At 44.9% G+C, this 18,917-nt stretch overlaps 1 protein-coding gene across 5 annotated transcripts in view; it reads left to right on the forward strand.

Moving 5' to 3' along the window:
* LOC125448205 (tensin-2-like) overlaps positions 1-18,917 on the forward strand; it is a 265,005-nt gene that overhangs the window by 202,888 nt on the left and 43,200 nt on the right. For all 5 annotated transcript variants that reach the window (XM_059643467.1, XM_059643469.1, XM_059643468.1 and 2 more), the window contains exons 13-15: positions 11,527-11,587; positions 11,960-12,035; positions 16,751-16,880. In XM_059643467.1, coding sequence (XP_059499450.1) covers positions 11,527-11,587; positions 11,960-12,035; positions 16,751-16,880 — 267 coding nt within the window. The remainder of the gene's footprint in view (positions 1-11,526; positions 11,588-11,959; positions 12,036-16,750; positions 16,881-18,917) is intronic.

The following is an 18,917-nucleotide window of genomic DNA, read 5'->3' on the forward strand; positions in this document are numbered from 1 at the left end:
ACTGCCTTAAAAAGTATTCACTGACATTGCCTACACTCTCTGGGGAAAGATTCCAAAAACTCTGAGAGGAAAAAAATTCTCCTAATCTCTGACTTAAATAGGTAGCTCCATATTTTTACACCGTCTCCCTTGGTGCTAGGCTCTCCCACAAGAGGAAATATCCTTTCAGTATCTGATCTAGATCAGCTCTCATTCTTCTACATTTTAGACCCTACTCAAGCCTTACTCAAAGGCATTCCTCAGCCCAGGAGCCAGTATAGTAATCTTTCATCTCTAGAGATGTCAATCTCGGGAGCATGTATATCCTTCCTTGTGTAAGGAGACCAAAACTGTGCATAGCACTTCAGCGAATGCGGAATGGCTTCTTTCTGTTGAACACAAGTCACAGCCTCTTACAGTGTTGTTCGTCCCTTTTCATTGAACCATAGCTTTTCCTTCATCCTTTATTCCTGAGCTTGGCATTATTTGACCATTTAGCTTGATTTAGCTCCCTTTCCCTCTTCTTTCTCATCCCCTAGGATTCTCGATTCTATTTTACTTTTTATACCGTTTGTCCAATTCTATTGAAGTATTTGATATTTTGTCTGAATTGAATGTCTCTACTGTTTACAGTCATCTCTCCCTCTCGCCAGAGCATGTGGAGTGTAGTATCAAACTCCTGTGAAAACATGCCAGCAGGTCAAGAGCATACAGCAGGGAGGCAAATGAGACTTCTTGCCTCAGCCAGTTTTAACATCGTCCTGAGCCACTTTGCAAGTAATTCGATCAGGAAGTAGCCAAACTCTTCACAGTGATCCAACAGCAGAGAGGTTTAGTAAGGCCAAGAAACGGCTGCATGTTTGTCCAGAATCTGAACCTGCAGCTGGATACCAAACAGGCTCAGCTTTCATTTCCAACCTGACATTCGTCAGAGTATGATCAGAAAACAAACCAGCCTGCACGATCAGGAATTAAAATTTGCTTGCAAACCTTCCGATTTGTCCAGTTGAGCCTCAGGAATGAAGGCAAGTGAAAGTGTTTCCATGATAATCTGTAATGTAGGTCCCAAAGCCATTCGTGTCAAAGATTTGCATTTCATGGCTCCTTTCAAAACCTCAGAATGTCCCTATTGCCACTTAACTACCGTTTTGAAGTGTGATTGCTGTTGCAGTAAGTATATCTTAGCATAGTGGTGATGTTACTGGACTAGAAATCGAGAGGTACAGGAATTCAGATCCCACTACAGCAAATGAGGGAATGCAAATTCAAATATTGCTGAAAAAAGACATATTTTATTGAATATTTTTGTCTTGCACTTATCAAGGCAATTTGCAAGAATACCGTGTCGAGGGGAAAATAACCAACATTTGTACTGCATGAGAAGAGAATGCTGATTGGTTGATGAGTGAATTCTGATTGATAGAGGTGCTGCTTAGTTATTGCTGATTAACAGTTAACTGTCAAATCTGCCTCCTACCCTTTGCATACTTCTGATATGTAAATGATATGTTTGCTATACTTGCATCTACAGCTGCGTGTAAGAATTGATTTATTCCATCCAGCATCTCATTCACATTTGAAATGGATCAGTTAGATGAACTCCCTTTCCTTGATGTCCTGGTTGAGAAATCGGCCAGGGGTTCTCTACTACTCTGTAACTGAAAATTAACTCCACTGATCAGTGTACACATTGGGATTCCTACTGTTTAATGCACTATATAAGATTGGCCTTATTGGTAACCTCCTAAATAGGGCCCGAGCAGTTTGTTCACTGTGCAAATATGATGCTGAAATTGGGTGGATCAAAGGCATCCTGTTGACTAATGGCTACCCTGATCAGATTGTTTCTCGCTATAGACTGTGTAAACTTATGAAAATCCCTAAGGCAGTCGCTGTTGGTCTGGAAAAGTATCCAGTCTACCTCGGTAAAATATCTCAAAATTTTGAGCAACAGGTGAAGTGCAGTAGGAACACGAAGACCATTTACCATTGACAGGATGCTGCTGTCCAGGAAAAAGACACTCTGTCTGTCTCACAAATGAGTAATCTGATATATGAATTTACATGCTGCTGTGGTGTCAGATACGTAGGTGATTCATCCCAAACACTTACTGATTGCAGCAAATCACGTGTAACTTTGGCTGTTCACAACAAACGGGTACCGACCTTGCCCAACCAGCTCCCCCCTTGCAAAACTCACAATGTAGTGTCTTAACATTAGATGTGATTCTGCAATAGGCCAACATTTACGAGATAATCTTGAGTGTATGAAGAGTTGTACTGGCAACCACTTCAGGGCTGTCGTTTGGGCTGGCTGTATTGTGCATATTGTATTATGTCTGATATCCTTTTGCACCAATATCCTGGATTATTATGATGCACTATTATTAGTCCTATTATTGTGCACTGGAAGCTGCATATGTTAATCCACAAGGCCCTGTTGTTTGCATCTGTGGGAAGAATGAGAATTAACACTTCAAGTCTGGTATGACTGTTTCAGAATTGAGACATGTTGGAAAATAAGTTGTTTTTTATACTTTTGATAGAGGCAGGGGAAGAGCAGGAGGGAAAATGGTATAGAGGCCCAGTGCAAAAGACAGAGAGGTTGTTAATGGTGAAGAAATAAAAGAAAGAGATGTAAAAAGGATGTAGATTAAGACTTGAAGGGGAGAGATTGAGTCCTTGCTACTAAGTGCAAAGTTTAAAAACACAAACACAGTATATCTGTGGGGGAAGATGGGGGTGAGAGAAATGGAGAACAGACATAATGTGGTCAGTTTCTGAAGATATTGAATTCAGTATTGAGCCTTCTGGGCTGTAAAGTGCCCAGGTGGAAAATGACATGTTCCTTGAGCTTGCGCTGTGCTTTGTAAGGACGCTGTAGCAGGGCCAGGACAGAAATGTTAGTCTGAGAACAAGGTGGTTTACTGAAATGAGAAACAACTGGGAGATTGAGACCACTCCTACAGTCAGAGCGGAGGTGGTCTACAAAGCAGTTACCCAGTTTGCATTCAGTCTCACCGACATAAAGGACACCACATTGTAAGCAGGGGATGCAGTAGACTTAATTGAACGAAGTACAATTGAAACACTGCTTCATTTGGAAGGTATGTTTGGGGCCTTGGAGGGAGGTGGTGAATGGGCATGTTTTACACCTTCTGCAATTGCATGGAAAGGTACCATAGAGGAGTGAGGAATTCTTAGGCATGATGGAGGGGTGGGCCAAGATGTTAAGGTGGGAATGGTCCCTGCAGAATGCTAATAGTGGAAGGGAGGGGAAGATGTGTTTGGAGGTGGCAGAAATAGCAGAGGATGATACTTTGAATGTGGAAACTAGTTGGGTGAAAAGTAAGGACAAGTGAAACCCTATCATTATTCTGGGAAGAAGGCAAACAGATGAGGGCAGAAGTGAGGGAAATGGTTTAGATGCAATGGAAGGCCCTGCCAACCACAATGCGGGGGAGAGGGGGAGTCGCTTGGTTGAAGAAAAGAAAGAGGACGTGTCAGAGGCAGCCCAGTGGAATGTGGCAGCATCAGAACAGACACAATAGCAACAGAGAAACTGGAAGAATGGAATGGAGTCCTTACAGAAAGCAGGGTGTGAGGTGGTGAAGTTGAGATAACTGTCAGATTTGGTGAGTTTTTAATGGATTTTGGTGGATAGCTGATCCTCAGAAATGGAAATAATGAAGTAAAGGCAGGGAAGTGAAGAGTCAGAAATGGATCCGGTCAAGCTGAGAGAGGATGGAAATTGAAAGCAAAACTGACAAGTCTTTCCAATTTCTTGAAACCTTGATTATTGTTAAAAACCTATCTGGTTCACAATGTGAAAGAAATCTGCTGACCACGCCCAGCCTGGCCTAGTTGGCACTAATCAAGGTTTTAGAACATTGTGGTTGACTCTTAGCTATTGAATTCAAAATAGTGGCTCACCACCACCTTCTTCAGGAAAACTAGGGATGGGAAACAAATGTTGGACTTGTCAGTAGTGCCCAACCTGTGGGTAAAGAAAAGATAACACTGAAATAGCCAAATGCAATGGTTGGCCAACCAACAAACAAAATGTAGACCTGAAACTTACGCTTTTCCTTGGCTAAGTGTGAGTTGCTTTGAGGGTTTTGAAAGGAATCTTACCACAAGGCCGAGCAAGATTTCTCGCTGTGTCTCACCGAACTCATTAACTACCGACCTTGCCCTGTGACATCTTTTGCATCCGATTCTATCCACATCTTACTGCACTCTGTTTACGGAACAATTCACAACTCACTGGATATCCACTGAAAGACAAGCATGCGCGATCTTTAAAAGGACACTGTGCACCCAGTGGAGCACTGACGCTCCAAAGTTGCCCTACTTGGTTGAGGATGAAATCTAAACATGTCAAAGAAGGGTAAGATGGCACCGTCAGGGACCTGGAGGTCCTGCTTGAGACACTGGTGCAAAGGAGAGAAGGCGTCTTCCTAGAGGATTGGCAGAAGAACCAACTCCATCAGACCCTGGCAGGCTGGTCCACAGTTGGCACCCGGATCAGTGCAATATCCACAGTCCAGAGGAATGACCAGCAGTGCCTTGAGAAGGACAATGACTTTGGTTCTGCCAGGGTAAGTGCTACATTATTCTCTCTACCATCTCACACTCACTCTCTCTCTGCTACTGCACCCACCTCCTACCAAGGCTCATGTTCTGCCACTCTGACTGTTGCCTGCAACAACTTCCATCAGTCACTGTTGTTTCTCCTCAGCATTCTAGAGCATTAATCCTGTATGGCCTCAGCACTGCCTGCTCACCCCCTTAGATCACCTCCCTGTCTTTCGACCATCTACACCAGCACTAACAGCTGTTCTATACACTTTCACTTCACTCATCCCTCCTATCCTGTCATTCTAGGAGAAGATGGCCTACAACAGACCAGGAAGAGCAGTGTCCGACATTTGACAAAAAGAGAATCTCGTCCTCACAGGAGAAGACTGAGACTGCTTTTGCGGGCATGCTGAGATATCTATTTTATGCCAACCAAGTGCCACTTGAGTTCCATCGCAACTCTCACAGTTGGCCTGCTCACATTCTCATTCATTGCATACCCTTTCTCACCACTGACCTTGATGTCTTCTCTCTCTCTCTTTTGTTTTGCAGTTAGCACCAGCATGTTCATCGTCACCATAGGGAGACAGCTGCCTCCCTCAGATGCCACATCCTATTCCTTGGAGTATGAGAGTACCGAGGCCTCAGAAGAAGCATCAGCAAAGTTGCTTTCTGTACCTCCCACCAGCTCAATTACTGACACCTTGGTGGGAACGTTAGGTTCACAAAGTGTGGGAGCATCTGGTGAGCACCTCATTGTGACAGGCTGGCTGAAGAAGAAATAGCCCAGGTCACTGGCACTTAGGGAACTGCCAGAGACCAGGTACTTGCTCAGTCCTAAGACAGGACCCGGCAGAGTCCATTTGCACTGGAAGGAACAAGGGCATCATGCAAGTTCATGTGATGCAATGGTCCTCATTGCCAAGGGGCTACAGCAGTGCAGTGAGTCATGTGACAGTTTGGCTTCTGCCAATCAGAACCAGGTACTGCACCCTTAGGGTCTGGCAGAGAGATGCACACCCCTGCCCTCCCATCACCGCAACCAGTCGTCATCAGGGCTGAAGGTATGGCGACAAGGTGGGGAACCTGGCTCACATACACTCCTGGTGCCCCTTCCTCACATTGAGTCAGGGTGGTGTCGCGAGGTACCCAGCCAGAGGAGCAACGATATACTGGTTCCACTCTGAGCAGTGCAGAGGTGGCTAAGCTTTTCACCTCCATCTTTTCCTACTCCCTTCAACATTTGGAAGTTGCAGTTTCTGGAAAAAGTACCTTTAGTGTGTCAGGGCCGTCCTGAAACAAACACTGGCAGGGTCACCCAACCAAACCTCCAGGGCCAGCAGGCTGCACCCCAGCTGTACAACCAGGGAGGAGAGAAAGGAGGAACCCTATTGAGAGTACTTTGTTGACACAGGGTGACAATGCATGGTGCGTTATTTGTCATGTGTCTATAAACGACCCTGTTTGGACCTTCCATCTGCTTTTTTGATTTCTGTAATAGTGCTGAATTTAACTGTGCCAGCATGATGCCTGCTCCAACAAGTAGAAGAAAGAAGAACCAGGCAGATAAAGAGCAATAGGTTCTGCTGAGACAATTGCTCCTCATCCTGCAACGTCCCTATTCTTTCCCTGGCCTCTGTGTCCAAAGGTGTTGGTGTGAATGAAGTGGTCAGTGATGCCTGGGGGAGGTACCTGACAAACAGGGAGCCAGTGCATTAGGATGGCCAAGAGATTAGTTTTATGTCCTATGCAGCACATGAGGCTGTGTATAATTTTCTAGGCTCCTAAAAGCCCTGACTGCAGTCCCTTCCCTCACAGGTCAAGTCACTTACCTTTCCCACTCCAAGTGTGTCCCGTTGCACACTTTTGATTTCCACCACAATGGAAGGCATGAGTGAGTGTGTCTCTGCCAGTGGCTTCCAGACTCCACCTTTATGTGTTTGTAAGGTCACAAACTTTCAAATCTCTTTCTTCTTAATTTTTCCTGTGAGCCCCATTGGCTTTGTACCTCCCAAGGTCCCCACCTAAACCATCTACATGAGTCTTCACCAGCTTACCTCTGGCAACTCCCTGCCCCAGTACCCCCTTATGAGGTAATCATGCCACATGTGGTTCATTCACTGCCCCCTCTTGACGCCAGGGTACTCCTGATCCCTAAACTCCTGCATGACTCCATTCCCATCCATATTTTGTTACATTCCCACGCTTGCTGATATTGTTGTTCCCCTTCACAACCATCATTCTCCCTCAATCCCCTTTCCCAGAACAAAATCCTGCAGTCCCATCCCAAAGATGAGGTTTCCAAGTCTCACACCTGTGATAGTGGCCTCCCTTTCCTCCCCCCTGCATTCTTTCCCTTGGTTTCTGTCCATCGCACTGACCACGACCCAACGTCTTGGTCAGCCTAAACAGACAGCCTCAGACGAGAAACGCCCAGCTTCCTGACTGGTGGCTGTACATCATTCCCCAGACTGGGGAGGCTTGTAGCCCCTGAACAAGAATACCCTGATTGTTCGCTTGACTGACATATCCATGGGCTGGTATTGGTGACTGCCTTTGATTTACTATGCTTGACCTCCCTATGGGTGCCTCCATGGACTTCAGTGTGGACTGCTGCCCTAAGAGTGGAGAAGTGCTCACATGGAGTGAGTTTGCCACATAGGTTGTTGGCACATGGTGCAAGTTTGTGATCAATGCAACACACTGCTGTACAGCAAGATGTTCCCTCCCTTGACTGAGGACTGCTGCTAGCAAGGCAAGCTGCTTGACTATGTGGCTGTGCTAATTGGCAAGGCACGGCATGGATGCTGCAAGCTTGCAGGTGGGCGTTAAGCAAGTGAGCGCTAAAAAAGGCAAGTGAGCAGCTGTAAGGTGCAACCTTGTCCAGTCCATGAGCTGGGTGCCTATCCTTGTGTGCAAAGTGTACTTGCTGTAGCGTTTCAGTACTAGTTGCTGGTGCACTCCGCAAATGCCTGTGCTTTGTAAGCATCCTGCAAGCATATCAGTGAAGTGGCATGATGGTCATGAGAGGGGAGCAAATATCAGATGCTATGTCCCTGGACAAGGGGTGTGCGCAGTTGCTGCCCATGGATCATACCCTGAGATGCTGTTTAGTGCTGGACAACATGAAGGCTTATAGCCAGCGGTAAGCTGAAGCCATCAGGTACCCACTCTGACTTCCATGTCAAGATTTCTTGACACCTAGCTCATTTGGCAGATTTGGTAAGACGGGAAACTCAATATTAATGAGGCGAGTTGTGCCATTAACAAGGTGTTTAACAATCTATAACTTCCTTCATTAGCAACCTGCAGTCCCCAGCAAGAAGCTCACCTCACCACTCATCGAAAGCATAAATGGTGCAGCTAGATGCTCCTGACATTGAGACAGGTCTCACTGGACATATTATCCGATTCTGCCACTAATCTCGCTATAGGTTGTGTTGCTCAGATACCTATAAGGTTCCGTCCATAGTTGTCAGTTTCAATCATGAGAGATTTCTGTTTGACTCCATAAGGAATTCGAAGGTTAGCCGTCACCAAGTAAACACAGCTGACCCACGAAACTTCTGTGCTTCATGTTTTCCTCTCTCCTAAGCTTCTAAAATTTCCTCTTACAGGGCTAAAAAATGCCCACAAATTGTAAAGCAACTTGTTGGGTTAGATTTAAAGTAAGATTGAAAACAGAATTGTCAGTCATTTGGCCTTGATAATGGGAGCGTATGTGAACTATTGCACTGAGGAACATCCTGCACCTACTCCTTTCAATCCTCAGAGTAATTACAACAAAGCAGGAAGCCATTTGGCCCATTGCTTCTATGCCAACACTCCTTATAAAACAAAGTTTCAAATGGTTTTTATTTTGGCTTTGTTCCTGTGCTAACATTTACTCAAGCAGTGATCACACCATCTGTTGGACAACAGGCGGACTTTGTGTGTTAAATGTTTGTATCGCATTTTGCTCTTGATGCAGTTAACCCCTTAGTTACATAGTCCATAGCTAAAGTTCTCCTTGTCCAAAAACAGCACGCGATAAGGATTCTCCATTTTCCCAGACTCTATCCTGAACAATTTATTCTAATTGTGTTCATTCATGTTTTAACCTGCTTATTTGCACAACTTCATCCTAAGTCCCTCCTCTTCACATCCTCCTCCATTAGCTCACTGCTAAAGACACTGACTCCACTGGCTCCTCCCACAACGGACTGATTGCCATATGTTAACCTTGCAATGAGTATGATTGTGCTTTTTGACTATTGTACAGGGTGGGGTGAGGCTTAATTGTAAAGCTCAAACTTGCAGCACAGGCCAATGTGGTTGGCTTGTCTCAAAGAAAAGGAAGTCTGGCTGATGCTTTTTGCACTGACCTCCAGAAAGTTGCAGGAGCCCATCTCAGCCAACAGCAACAACTTGCATATATATAGCACCATTTATGTAGTCGTATGTACCAAGGGTTCTTCATCGGGACCATTATCAAACAAAGCTTGATACTGAGCCAAGAAAGGAGACATTAGGGACAAATGATCTACACCTTGATTCAAGAGGCTATTTTAAGCAATGTTTTAAAGGGGGATAGAAAAATGAAGAGACTTAGGGAAAGAAGTAACGTTCTCGCCACACAGGTACCATGTAGTGACCATCTCCAATAAATGAGAACCTTAACTTTCTTGCTTCAATGTCGGTGCCATTACTGTTGCTGAGTCCCCTATTGTCAACATTCTGCAGGTCACCATTGAGCAGAAACTCGACTGGACTGCTGCTTCAAGAGTAGGTCAGAGGCTAGGAATTCTGCAGTGAATAACTCACCTCCTGTCGCCTCGAAGTCTGTTCACCATCTACAAGACAAAAGTCAGGAGTGTGATGGAATACTCTCCACTGGTCCAAAAACCCTCAAGAAACCTGACATCATCTGGGACAAAGTAGCACACTTGATTGGCACCACTTTCACCACCTTAAACAGTCACTCCCTCCACCACTGACACCCAGTAGCAGCATTGTGTACCACCTACAAGAGGCACTTCAGCAACTCACCACGTTTCCTTTCACAGCATCTTCCAAATCTGTGACCTCTACCATTCAGAGGTCAAGGACAACAGATGGATACGAATACCATAACCTGCAAATTCCCCTCCAAGTTATTCACCACCCTGACTTGGAACTGCGTAACCATTCCTCCAGGGTCACTGAGGTAAAATGCTGGAACTCCCTCCCTAACAACACTGTGGGTCTGCCTACAGCACTTGGAATGCATTGTTCAAGGATGATGCCACAGTCGGCCTTGATGTCAAGGGCAGTCACTCTTACCTCACTGCTGGAAGTCAGCCCTTTTGTCCATGTTTGAACTAAAACTGTAATGAGGTCAGAAGTTGAGCAGCCGTGGTGGAATCCAAACTGTGGGTCAGTGAGCATGTTATTGCTAAGCAAGTGCAGCTTGATAGGACTGTTGCTTACACCTTCCATCACTTTACTGATGATCATGAGTAGACTGATGGAGTATTGGCCGAGTTGGAATTGCCCTGCTTTGGGTGTATAGCGCATACCTGGCAGCTGGTCAAGTAGACGCCAGGCGTATTGAGGATGGAGTATGAAAGGCAGTCCAGAGGTGCGTTGAATAGTCATGTTTAGAGGTACAAAAGTCATGGATAAGAGTTTCAACAGCAGATGAACTGAGCTAGGGATTTTTTTTTTGTCTAGACAGGAGAAGACTGAGCAGTAACCTAACAGAGACCTTTAAGATTGTGAAAGAGTTTGAAAGGGTGGACATAGAGAAGATATTTCCAGCTGTGCATGAGACCAGACCAGATCAACATCAATATAAAATAGTCACCAAATAAATACAACAGGGAATTCAGGAGAATCCTCTTCAGCCACAGAATGATGACTATGTGGAACCAACTCCTATATGGAACCACACAACCAGCCCAGCTCTTCCCCTCCACCCACTGCATCCCAAAACCAGTCCAACCTGTCTCTGCCTCCCTAACCTGTTCTTCCTCTCACCCAACCCTTCCTCCCACCCCAAGCCGCACCTCCATCTCCTACCTACTAACCTCATCCCACCTCCTTGACCTGTCCGTCTTCCCTGGACTGACCTATCCCCTCCCTACCTCCCCACCTATACTCTCCTCTCCACCTATCTTCTTTTCTCTCCATCTTCGGTCCGCCTCCCCCTCTCACCCTATTTATTCCAGAACCCTCACCCGATCCCCCTCTCTGATGAAGGGTCTAGGCCCGAAATGTCAGCTTTTGTGCTCCTGAGACGCTGCTGGGCCTGCTGTGTTCATCCAGCCTCACATTTCATTATCCTGTATGGAATGGGTTGAGGTGATTAGTAAAGATACATTTAAAGGGAAGCTTGATAAACACATGAAGGAGAAATGAATTGAAGGATACAGTAATGAAGTGATATGAGGAGGCTTGTGTGCACCAGTGCAGACTGATTGGGCTGAATGGCTCATTTCTGTGTGTAGATGTTTTGTTCTATAATTACGGAAGGTCAGAAATCACACGACCCCAGGTTATAGTCCAACAGATTTATTTGAGAACACAAGCATTTGGACCCTGGACTGTAACCTGGTGTTGTGTGATTTATGACCTTGTCCACCCCAATCCAACACCGTCACCTCCATGTCATGTAAGTAGGGAAGAGCTTCCAGTGTTCCATATTAACTCTTGAGGTCAGCAATGGGTTTGTCTGAATTTTATCTTGAGGAACATCTGTGTAGTCACTCCTACCTGGGGAAACATCCATTAATAAATCTGACTGCTGACAACCTCAGGCTAATGTGAATCAAGGCAGGATGAACAGGGTTCCGCATATCCTCTCCCTGTGTGCCTTGGGCAGTAGCCTCTGGAATTACCCCAAATTCTTTCCTATCTGTTGATTGTTCTGCTTATCTTTGAAGTTGAAATATTGACTCTGTTTGACCACTGAAGGATGGAAATGAATGAATTTCTGCTTAATTACAGGATACCACCCATTTCTGAAGATTTATCAGTCAATGCAACTTGTCTACACATCAGGAATCTAGTAAGTGGCTTACTGTTGTTTGTTTATTTGCTCTGCAAACAGGAAATGCCCAGAAATATGTTTCGCTGAATAATGAGAAGACAATCTAGCAACCTCTTAAAAAAAACACTTGAACAGATGTTTTCCTTGGTTTATATGTCAAATATATCATATCTACCACAGCAGCCCCCATATCCAGATTTTACACGGCAATAATTCCAGCAAGCTGCTTTTGATTTTTAAGTTGAAACACAAAAGATCATATCAGTTGCAAGACTTGGTTGGTAACACCGGTGCCAAGATGCCCATGTGTAGGTTAGTCAGTCATGTGTCCATTTCATCTTTTCTGTGAGCATAACAAATCCTTGCTTCCTCATTCTCTTTGTTCTGCAGCAGTGTCCAAGGCCCTGGGTGTAAGAAGCTGTGCATCTCCATCGAGCCAGCCTTACTGCTGAAGGGAGACATCATGGTGAGTGCAGGATCAAGGACTGGTCGAAGAAGTGGTCAGCTGCGAGGGGGCAGTATTAAGCTGTAAACTCCTTTAATGTAGACCACATATGATGACAATCTTTAAACTGGTGTTCTAAATGCTTATCATTGTTATATTGCTTCTTTTAATCAATGTTCTAGAGATTCTTTCAGTCATTATAATACAAGATAGATTTAATATATGCCGGGAACCACTGTAAAACATGTCTGGCATGCGTGACCAAGACTTTAGCCTGAGGTGCGCTGCTAATTAGGCCTCAGGCCTCAACTGCATAAAGCTGGCAAGCAATAGGCGCAAATGAGACTGGAGGAGTTGTTGTCAATAGGTAAGTACTGGCAGAAGAAAGAAGTCACCTGGAACTGATACAAAACAAGGACTTAGCTGACTTTCTATCAGGCCCCTTTAAGCACTGCTCATTAGGCTACTATAAATAACAGCACTGAAGCTCAGTGAATTCATGTTTGCAAAAGGCTACCTAAACCTTAAACCTTGTTTCCTATTGCCTGGTTTATAGGCACTTGCTGCATTGTTTTTTGGCATTGTGCCTAGAAAATTGGTGATCCCCTTCTCCCTGCCTCTCTCCCAAACTCAAATCTCTTTGCCCAGAAGAATGGCCACATACACCAAGAACCGGGTCCTCCCCCCGGAGTCCCACCCCACGTTTCACAGGGCTGATGGTCAATTTTAATTGCTGCAGATCCACCCCCAAGTTTCTGGTCAAAGCATGGAATGACCACTTTGTTTTCTCAAGACCTGCAGTTTTTTTTCCAGCAGTGCCTCACCCAACAAAGTATGTTGATTGCCAAGGTTCTGCAAGCTCCTGGTCCACAGAGTGTTTTCCACCCTTCTTCTACTGGACGACAGGAAATAAGGTTGGACACCAGGTGTGCTCCAGCGTCATTGCCTCTTTCAAATGTACCAAATCAAATGTTGTGACTTAATCCAAAACTCTGTCTATGCATGGGGAACAGTCCTGGCCTACTCAGGTAGGCTTCTTAACGGGGATGATTATTTCACTTGCCACTTAAAGGTTATGAGGATTCTTTTTTAAACCGTTGCAATAGCACTTAGTTCAATGCATTCGTTGGGTTTGCTCAACAGACTCTTCTCCTTTCTGTTGATGCCTGTGTTTTTAACCTTTTTGCTGCTACTTAAATCTCCACATCCAGTGTTGGAGAATGGGTATTCTTTAAGCAATACACTGTACACTACTACCCCGATGGCATTCATTGACTGCTCCATATCCACCTGGCATATTGGAGAAGGTCTGCTCTTTATTATCCCTGTTTCTTAGAGGTTGTCATTGAGTGGTATTCTTTGGTTGAAGCCTGATCTAGGCACTGTGGGAGAATCGTATTGAGACAGAGCCACACTGTCGGAGGATCAATAGAGAGAGAGCAGTGCTCTCTCAGATGAACAGTAGTGAGGGAGTGCTGCACTATTAGAAAATCAGAACTGAAAGATTAATGCAACGTTAGAGGATCAGTACTGAGAAATTACTGCATTATTAGTGGATCAGTTGCGAGAGTTGCTGCTGTGTCAAAAGGTCAGTACTGAGGCTGCACTACACAGATGGAGGGGCAATACTGAAGGAGTGCCGCACTCCTGGAAGGACGATACTGAGTGAGTGCTGCTGAGCACTGAGATTCTGCTGCACTGTTTCAGATGAGACATTAAACCAAGGATATACCTGCCTTCTCAGGTGGATGTAATAGAACCCATGATGCTATTCAAAGCAGAACCAGGGAATTCTCTTTGGTTTTCTGGCAAACATTGATCCTTCAGTCAACATCACTGAAATAGATTATCAGGTTATTGTCACATTGCTGTTTGGAGCTTGCTGTGGAGCTTGCAAAGAGGCTGTCCTGGTTCCATCATTACAACAGTGACTACACTTCAAAGAGTACTTCATTGACTGTAAAACACTTCGGTATGCCCTGAGGCCATGAAAGGTGCAAGAGCAACGCAAGTCTGTTTTTCTAGTTGAATACAGAAACACTATTATCTAAAAAAACTGCCATGATTCCTTTATCATATGACATATTCCCAACTGAAATTTAGGTAGAGGAAGTAACATTAGGTTGGTGGACCTTAGGAGAACCGGGATTACTCTCCTTTGAAAAACATCAGAATGGCTGTGGAGATTGTGGGATGTGTACCGGTCCTCTGCTGCTTTACGTCTCAGATGGTACAATTGTTCCCAATTTACTCTTCATCATGTTTGATGGACCTCAAGAGAACTCTGTGAAAATCTCAAGAGCGCTGTCCCTTCACTTCTTCCTAACTTGCAGATGAAAAGGAACCCTGGCGGATTTCACTGGTTTAGGAACAGTGCTGCCCTCCATGTCTCTGTTGTGCCAGGGGCCTACATTCTTCTGCTCAGTCCAGCTCTCCTGATGATAATGAGCTGTAGCCCTTAAAGACTTGCTGCTGCACGACTGGATGTGATGCTTCCCAGCCAGAGGTATGATCTGTTCAAGTAAGTTTTTCACGTGCCATTGGCCCACTCAAATGGAGAAGGGTCTTCAGCAACATAGTTTGCCAAGGCCAGCCCATTGACCTACTGGCACAAGGTAAGAACCAGTACAACCGTGATCTCCTGTTGGTCTCGTACAGTGAGAGCACATGTATAATCCATACTAGACAAGTGAACTTTATCCCAACTAATTAGCCAGTTGAGGGACCTGTCCACAAAAGTGTTCCTCAAACCTGGGTTATCAAGGAAATTATAGTTATAAAAAAAATTTGAGCCAAGCTCAGGATCAGCCATGATTGTCCTGAATGATGGAGCCGACTCAATGGGCCATATCAACTACCCCCACTCCTATCTTTTGTGTTTTTCTGAGGTCGCAAAGCTTTGAATGTTGTTTGTGCCAGTTGGACAGATGAAACAAAGGAAAAGCTCACATTCTGTTTGATGTGATTCTCTTGCTACCTTACTCCAGTATCTTACTCTCTGTATTTATGGTTCTCAAACTTCTCTGAATAGAAGACCCTCCATAAATATATACCCCCTCCAAGGAACCCAATCCTCTCCATCCTAACTTTGAAAAGACAAGACTGGATTTTCCATTTGGGCAGGGGGTGGAAAACAGGAGTTGGAGCTATTTACAAATCTCAAACCTACCCTCAGACGGTTAAGGTGGAAAGGTCCTCATTGGGACTTCTATGGGGGTGCCCACTGAATTGCCGGGACCAAATAAGGACACTGGGTGGGACCTTGAAGCTGGAGAGGGAAATCAGAGGTCTTCCAGCTTGAGACGAACAGTGGAAGATAAATAAGGGAGAGGGTGTTTCCACATGGAGTACGCCCTTCTACTTTTTAAAATCTTGAAATAAAAAGTACTTTCAGCAGCTAGGCTACCACAATGGTGGGAGATGTGCCCTTCTACAAAGTGGCCTGTGGCTGCTCCAGCACCCAGGCAGGCAAGGTGGGCCCATAGGCCTGGCAGGAGTGCTGACTCCCACTAATGTGGGAAACTGGGGTTCAACAGGTAAATTCCAGCCAGCTTCCTTTAATTGATCTTAACAAGGCCATTAACAGGACTAATTCATTCCCTGGCCGTGGAGGACAGTAGCCCTTGCAGCCACAAACCTACCTCGATAAAAGTTGAAACTGGCATGCCAACATTTCTGGGCCCTGTGCCCTCAGTTCCCATCCACCCAGCAGGTGGATTGCAGCAGTTCAAGAAGGCAGCTCACTACCACCTTTTTAAGGGCAACTAGGGACGGGGTAACAAATGCTGACCAAGCCAGTGATGCCCATGTTCCACAGATGAATAAAAATGAAGCTGGGGCTGAAGCATTCAACCCTCAGTCTCAGTTAACCTAGTAAAATGGGGAAAACTACAGAGTTCCTTCTTGATCAGTAGACAGAAACAATACTAGTCTGTCAAGAATGATGGAGGAATTGAGCAATGCAGAGTGCTTGGTGGACAGTTTGGTCTTCTCTTACATGTCATTCTTGCACACTCACATTTTCTACCAATTGACTGCACGTGGGCAGTTGATCTAGTGCAATGAGCTCAGGATGTCAGAAATCAGAGGATTTCTGAATCCCTTTTGTCCCACAGGCAAAGTCACAGCATCATCCCTGCACATTAGGTAGCCATTTGGTCCACCAAGTCACGACAATAAAAGGCTGAAAAACTCATGTTTTTTATGGCCTGGGAAAGACATTTCTTTACCTTGTTTCTGTAAACTTCTGCTCTCATATCTGACACGGAATGGTTCAACTGAGGACCACTCAAAAGAATTAGAGGTGTTTGCAGAAAAACTTGCATTCTTTTAGCTCGTCATGGCAAGTTTGGTGTGGCCGTGGAATGGCAATGGGAGCGTGACACAGTTAGATTCAGGGCCCTCACCAGAAATGAGTGCACTGCAAGTCAGGTGCATTGACCTTTGTCCCAACGACACTTCCATCGAGCGAGCCTCAGGGGAACAGCACTGCTGTGGCAGCACTTTTGTAAGGTTTACCCTGTGATTTGTTGCCAGTCACCAACCACAGACCATCAAGTTGCATTCTATCCCTGGGATTTGAAAGCAGAACTCCGAGAAGTGAACTCAGGCCCCTGAGATTCAGAGGTCAGTGTTACATCACCAGGGGACCCCAGCCATATTTACAATTGTAACTATTGGTAATACCCAGTCAGTGGCTCAGTCTTAGACATGTTCTTCCATCTTTCCCTTTTCAGGTGAAATGTTACCATAAGCAATACAAAAACCCGGAGCGTGACGTTGTTTTCCGAGTACAGTTCCATACTTGTGCTATCCATGGCACCCAGCTCTGGTTTGGAAAGGATGAACTGGATGATGCTTACGGAGGTCAGTGGGATTTTTCAGGAATAGTGGTATCCCTGTCTGCCCTGGTCTTGTGGAGCAAAACTAGAAATGCTCCATGTTCAGCCCCATCATTATGTTTAATGTCTCACAAACTAAGGATCAAATTGGTCTTGAATCAGAAGGAAAGGTCTGCCCATTTTTAAGAACCTTTCCTCTTTTTATCTTACCTTCTTTGGTAAGGCATTCCCAGAGGGTTCTTTCTAACCTTCAATATTTTGGCCTGTTTGATTTTCTGGCATTCAAATTACAAAATATAGTTTATTTGAGCATAGTCAGGTTCTGTCGCCAAAAGCTGAAAGACTCCACTCCAGAATTGCTGTGCCACAGATACTATCTGGGCTCTTCTCAGAAAGTTTAATCAACACATTTCTGTACCAACAGGTGGCAGGGTGCATTTCCAAGCACAGCAAAGAGAATTAAGTCCCCCTAACATTTGTTACCTTGTGTAAAAAGTTCCTGGGGCCTAAAGACCTTTGGGAATTTTGTCCCAGCTGAGTGCTGCCAAAAGTTGCATTCAGGCCTCAAAAGAGCAAGATTCCTGGAGTAGGCCCATCCACACAAGGGTGAGACACAGGTGAGGTGAGGCAGGGAATGGGATGGGATGGGGTTGAGTAGATGGTAGCCCTAAGAAATGAGAAGGAAATGAGAAGAAATCCAGGTAAAATAGCAGATTTCCACTCTACAGTTCAGAGATTTGCCAGTTAAGTTCCGACTAGAGCCCTGACTGGATTTTCAGAAGCAGTTTTGCACTGAGGAAGTGCAAAGTCTCAGCTTGGATTAGATTGGGGGCTGACCATGGAGAAATGAATGCTCACGCATGTTACCTTGGTGCAATGTCATCCGAAATATCTGTTTGGCTGAGCGGTAGCAGTTTGTGGCTCCAAACTCTCATTCCTGGACTTGACTACATTATCAGGTTGCCATCTTAATCCAGTTCATCTTCAATATTAAATCTAAAGCCAAGTTCCCACCTGCCTGTCAGCTGTATGCTATTTGAAAAGGAGTTTTCCCTCAAACAGTGCTGCCAAAAACTCATTTTTACTCACCAGCATTTGTGAGATCTTGCTGCGCGCACAGTGCCTGCTGCTTTACCTGCATAGCAATGAACACTACTCTTCAAAGTAGTTTATTGTGTGTGAAGCATTTTGAGACACTTCTAGACAGAAGTTATTATGTGCTTTTGGATTGCAAGCGGTTATTGAGAGTTTGCTGAGAAGATGCTCTATTGGTTAAGGTGCTTTTTCAAGGATGAGATATGAAAGCCAGTTTTTACCTGCCCATTCTGTTTGGGGGAACTCTTAAGATCCCATTGCATTTAGTCTAAGAAAACAAAGGAATTCTCAAGGTGTCTTGGCCAACAGTCTGCCCTCAAACAGCACCAAAAGCATATTATTAACTGACCCATCGCTGTGCGCAGAATGGCCACTGCATTTGCCTATAAAGTAACTGCTTCTGCATTTCAAAGTGATCTATCGCATAGAAGCGCTAAAGGCTGTGATGTCATGCTGTATAAACCCAGGCGTAACGTGGGGTTTTGCTCTGTGGCATCAATCGCAGTTTACCACAACAAGTGGGTTGGGATTAAGGCCATTTCCACAAGTCAGTACTGTTAACACTTCAGCACAGCCACTTCAGGAAGCAATTAGACTGAAAACAGCAGAGCTTTCCCTTCTGGGCTGGAGTCACAGAAAAAAACCAGTTCTATAAAACAAAACAGACATTTAATGAAAGCATTTATATTTTCTAATCAACCTGTTTAGAAATGTTAGTACACACCTCTGGAGCTAGTAGGTCTTGAACCCAGGTCTCCTAGCCACAAGAACCTAATGAAAGCATTTCTATTCCATTCCGAGATACAAGGCAGGTGCAGCACCTTAAATGACTGCAGTCTTAGAATGGAGATCACAAAGGGCTTTTAAACCCAGAGAATGAAATTTGCATTCTGTAAAAATAAACCTTTCAATGATTAGAATGTGTGCATCTCATGTTCTTGCTCTGTTCGTTGCCTGTCTCTCATTT

This window comes from Stegostoma tigrinum, chromosome X (genome assembly GCF_030684315.1).
Source record: "Stegostoma tigrinum isolate sSteTig4 chromosome X, sSteTig4.hap1, whole genome shotgun sequence".
NCBI lineage: Eukaryota > Metazoa > Chordata > Chondrichthyes > Orectolobiformes > Stegostomatidae > Stegostoma > Stegostoma tigrinum.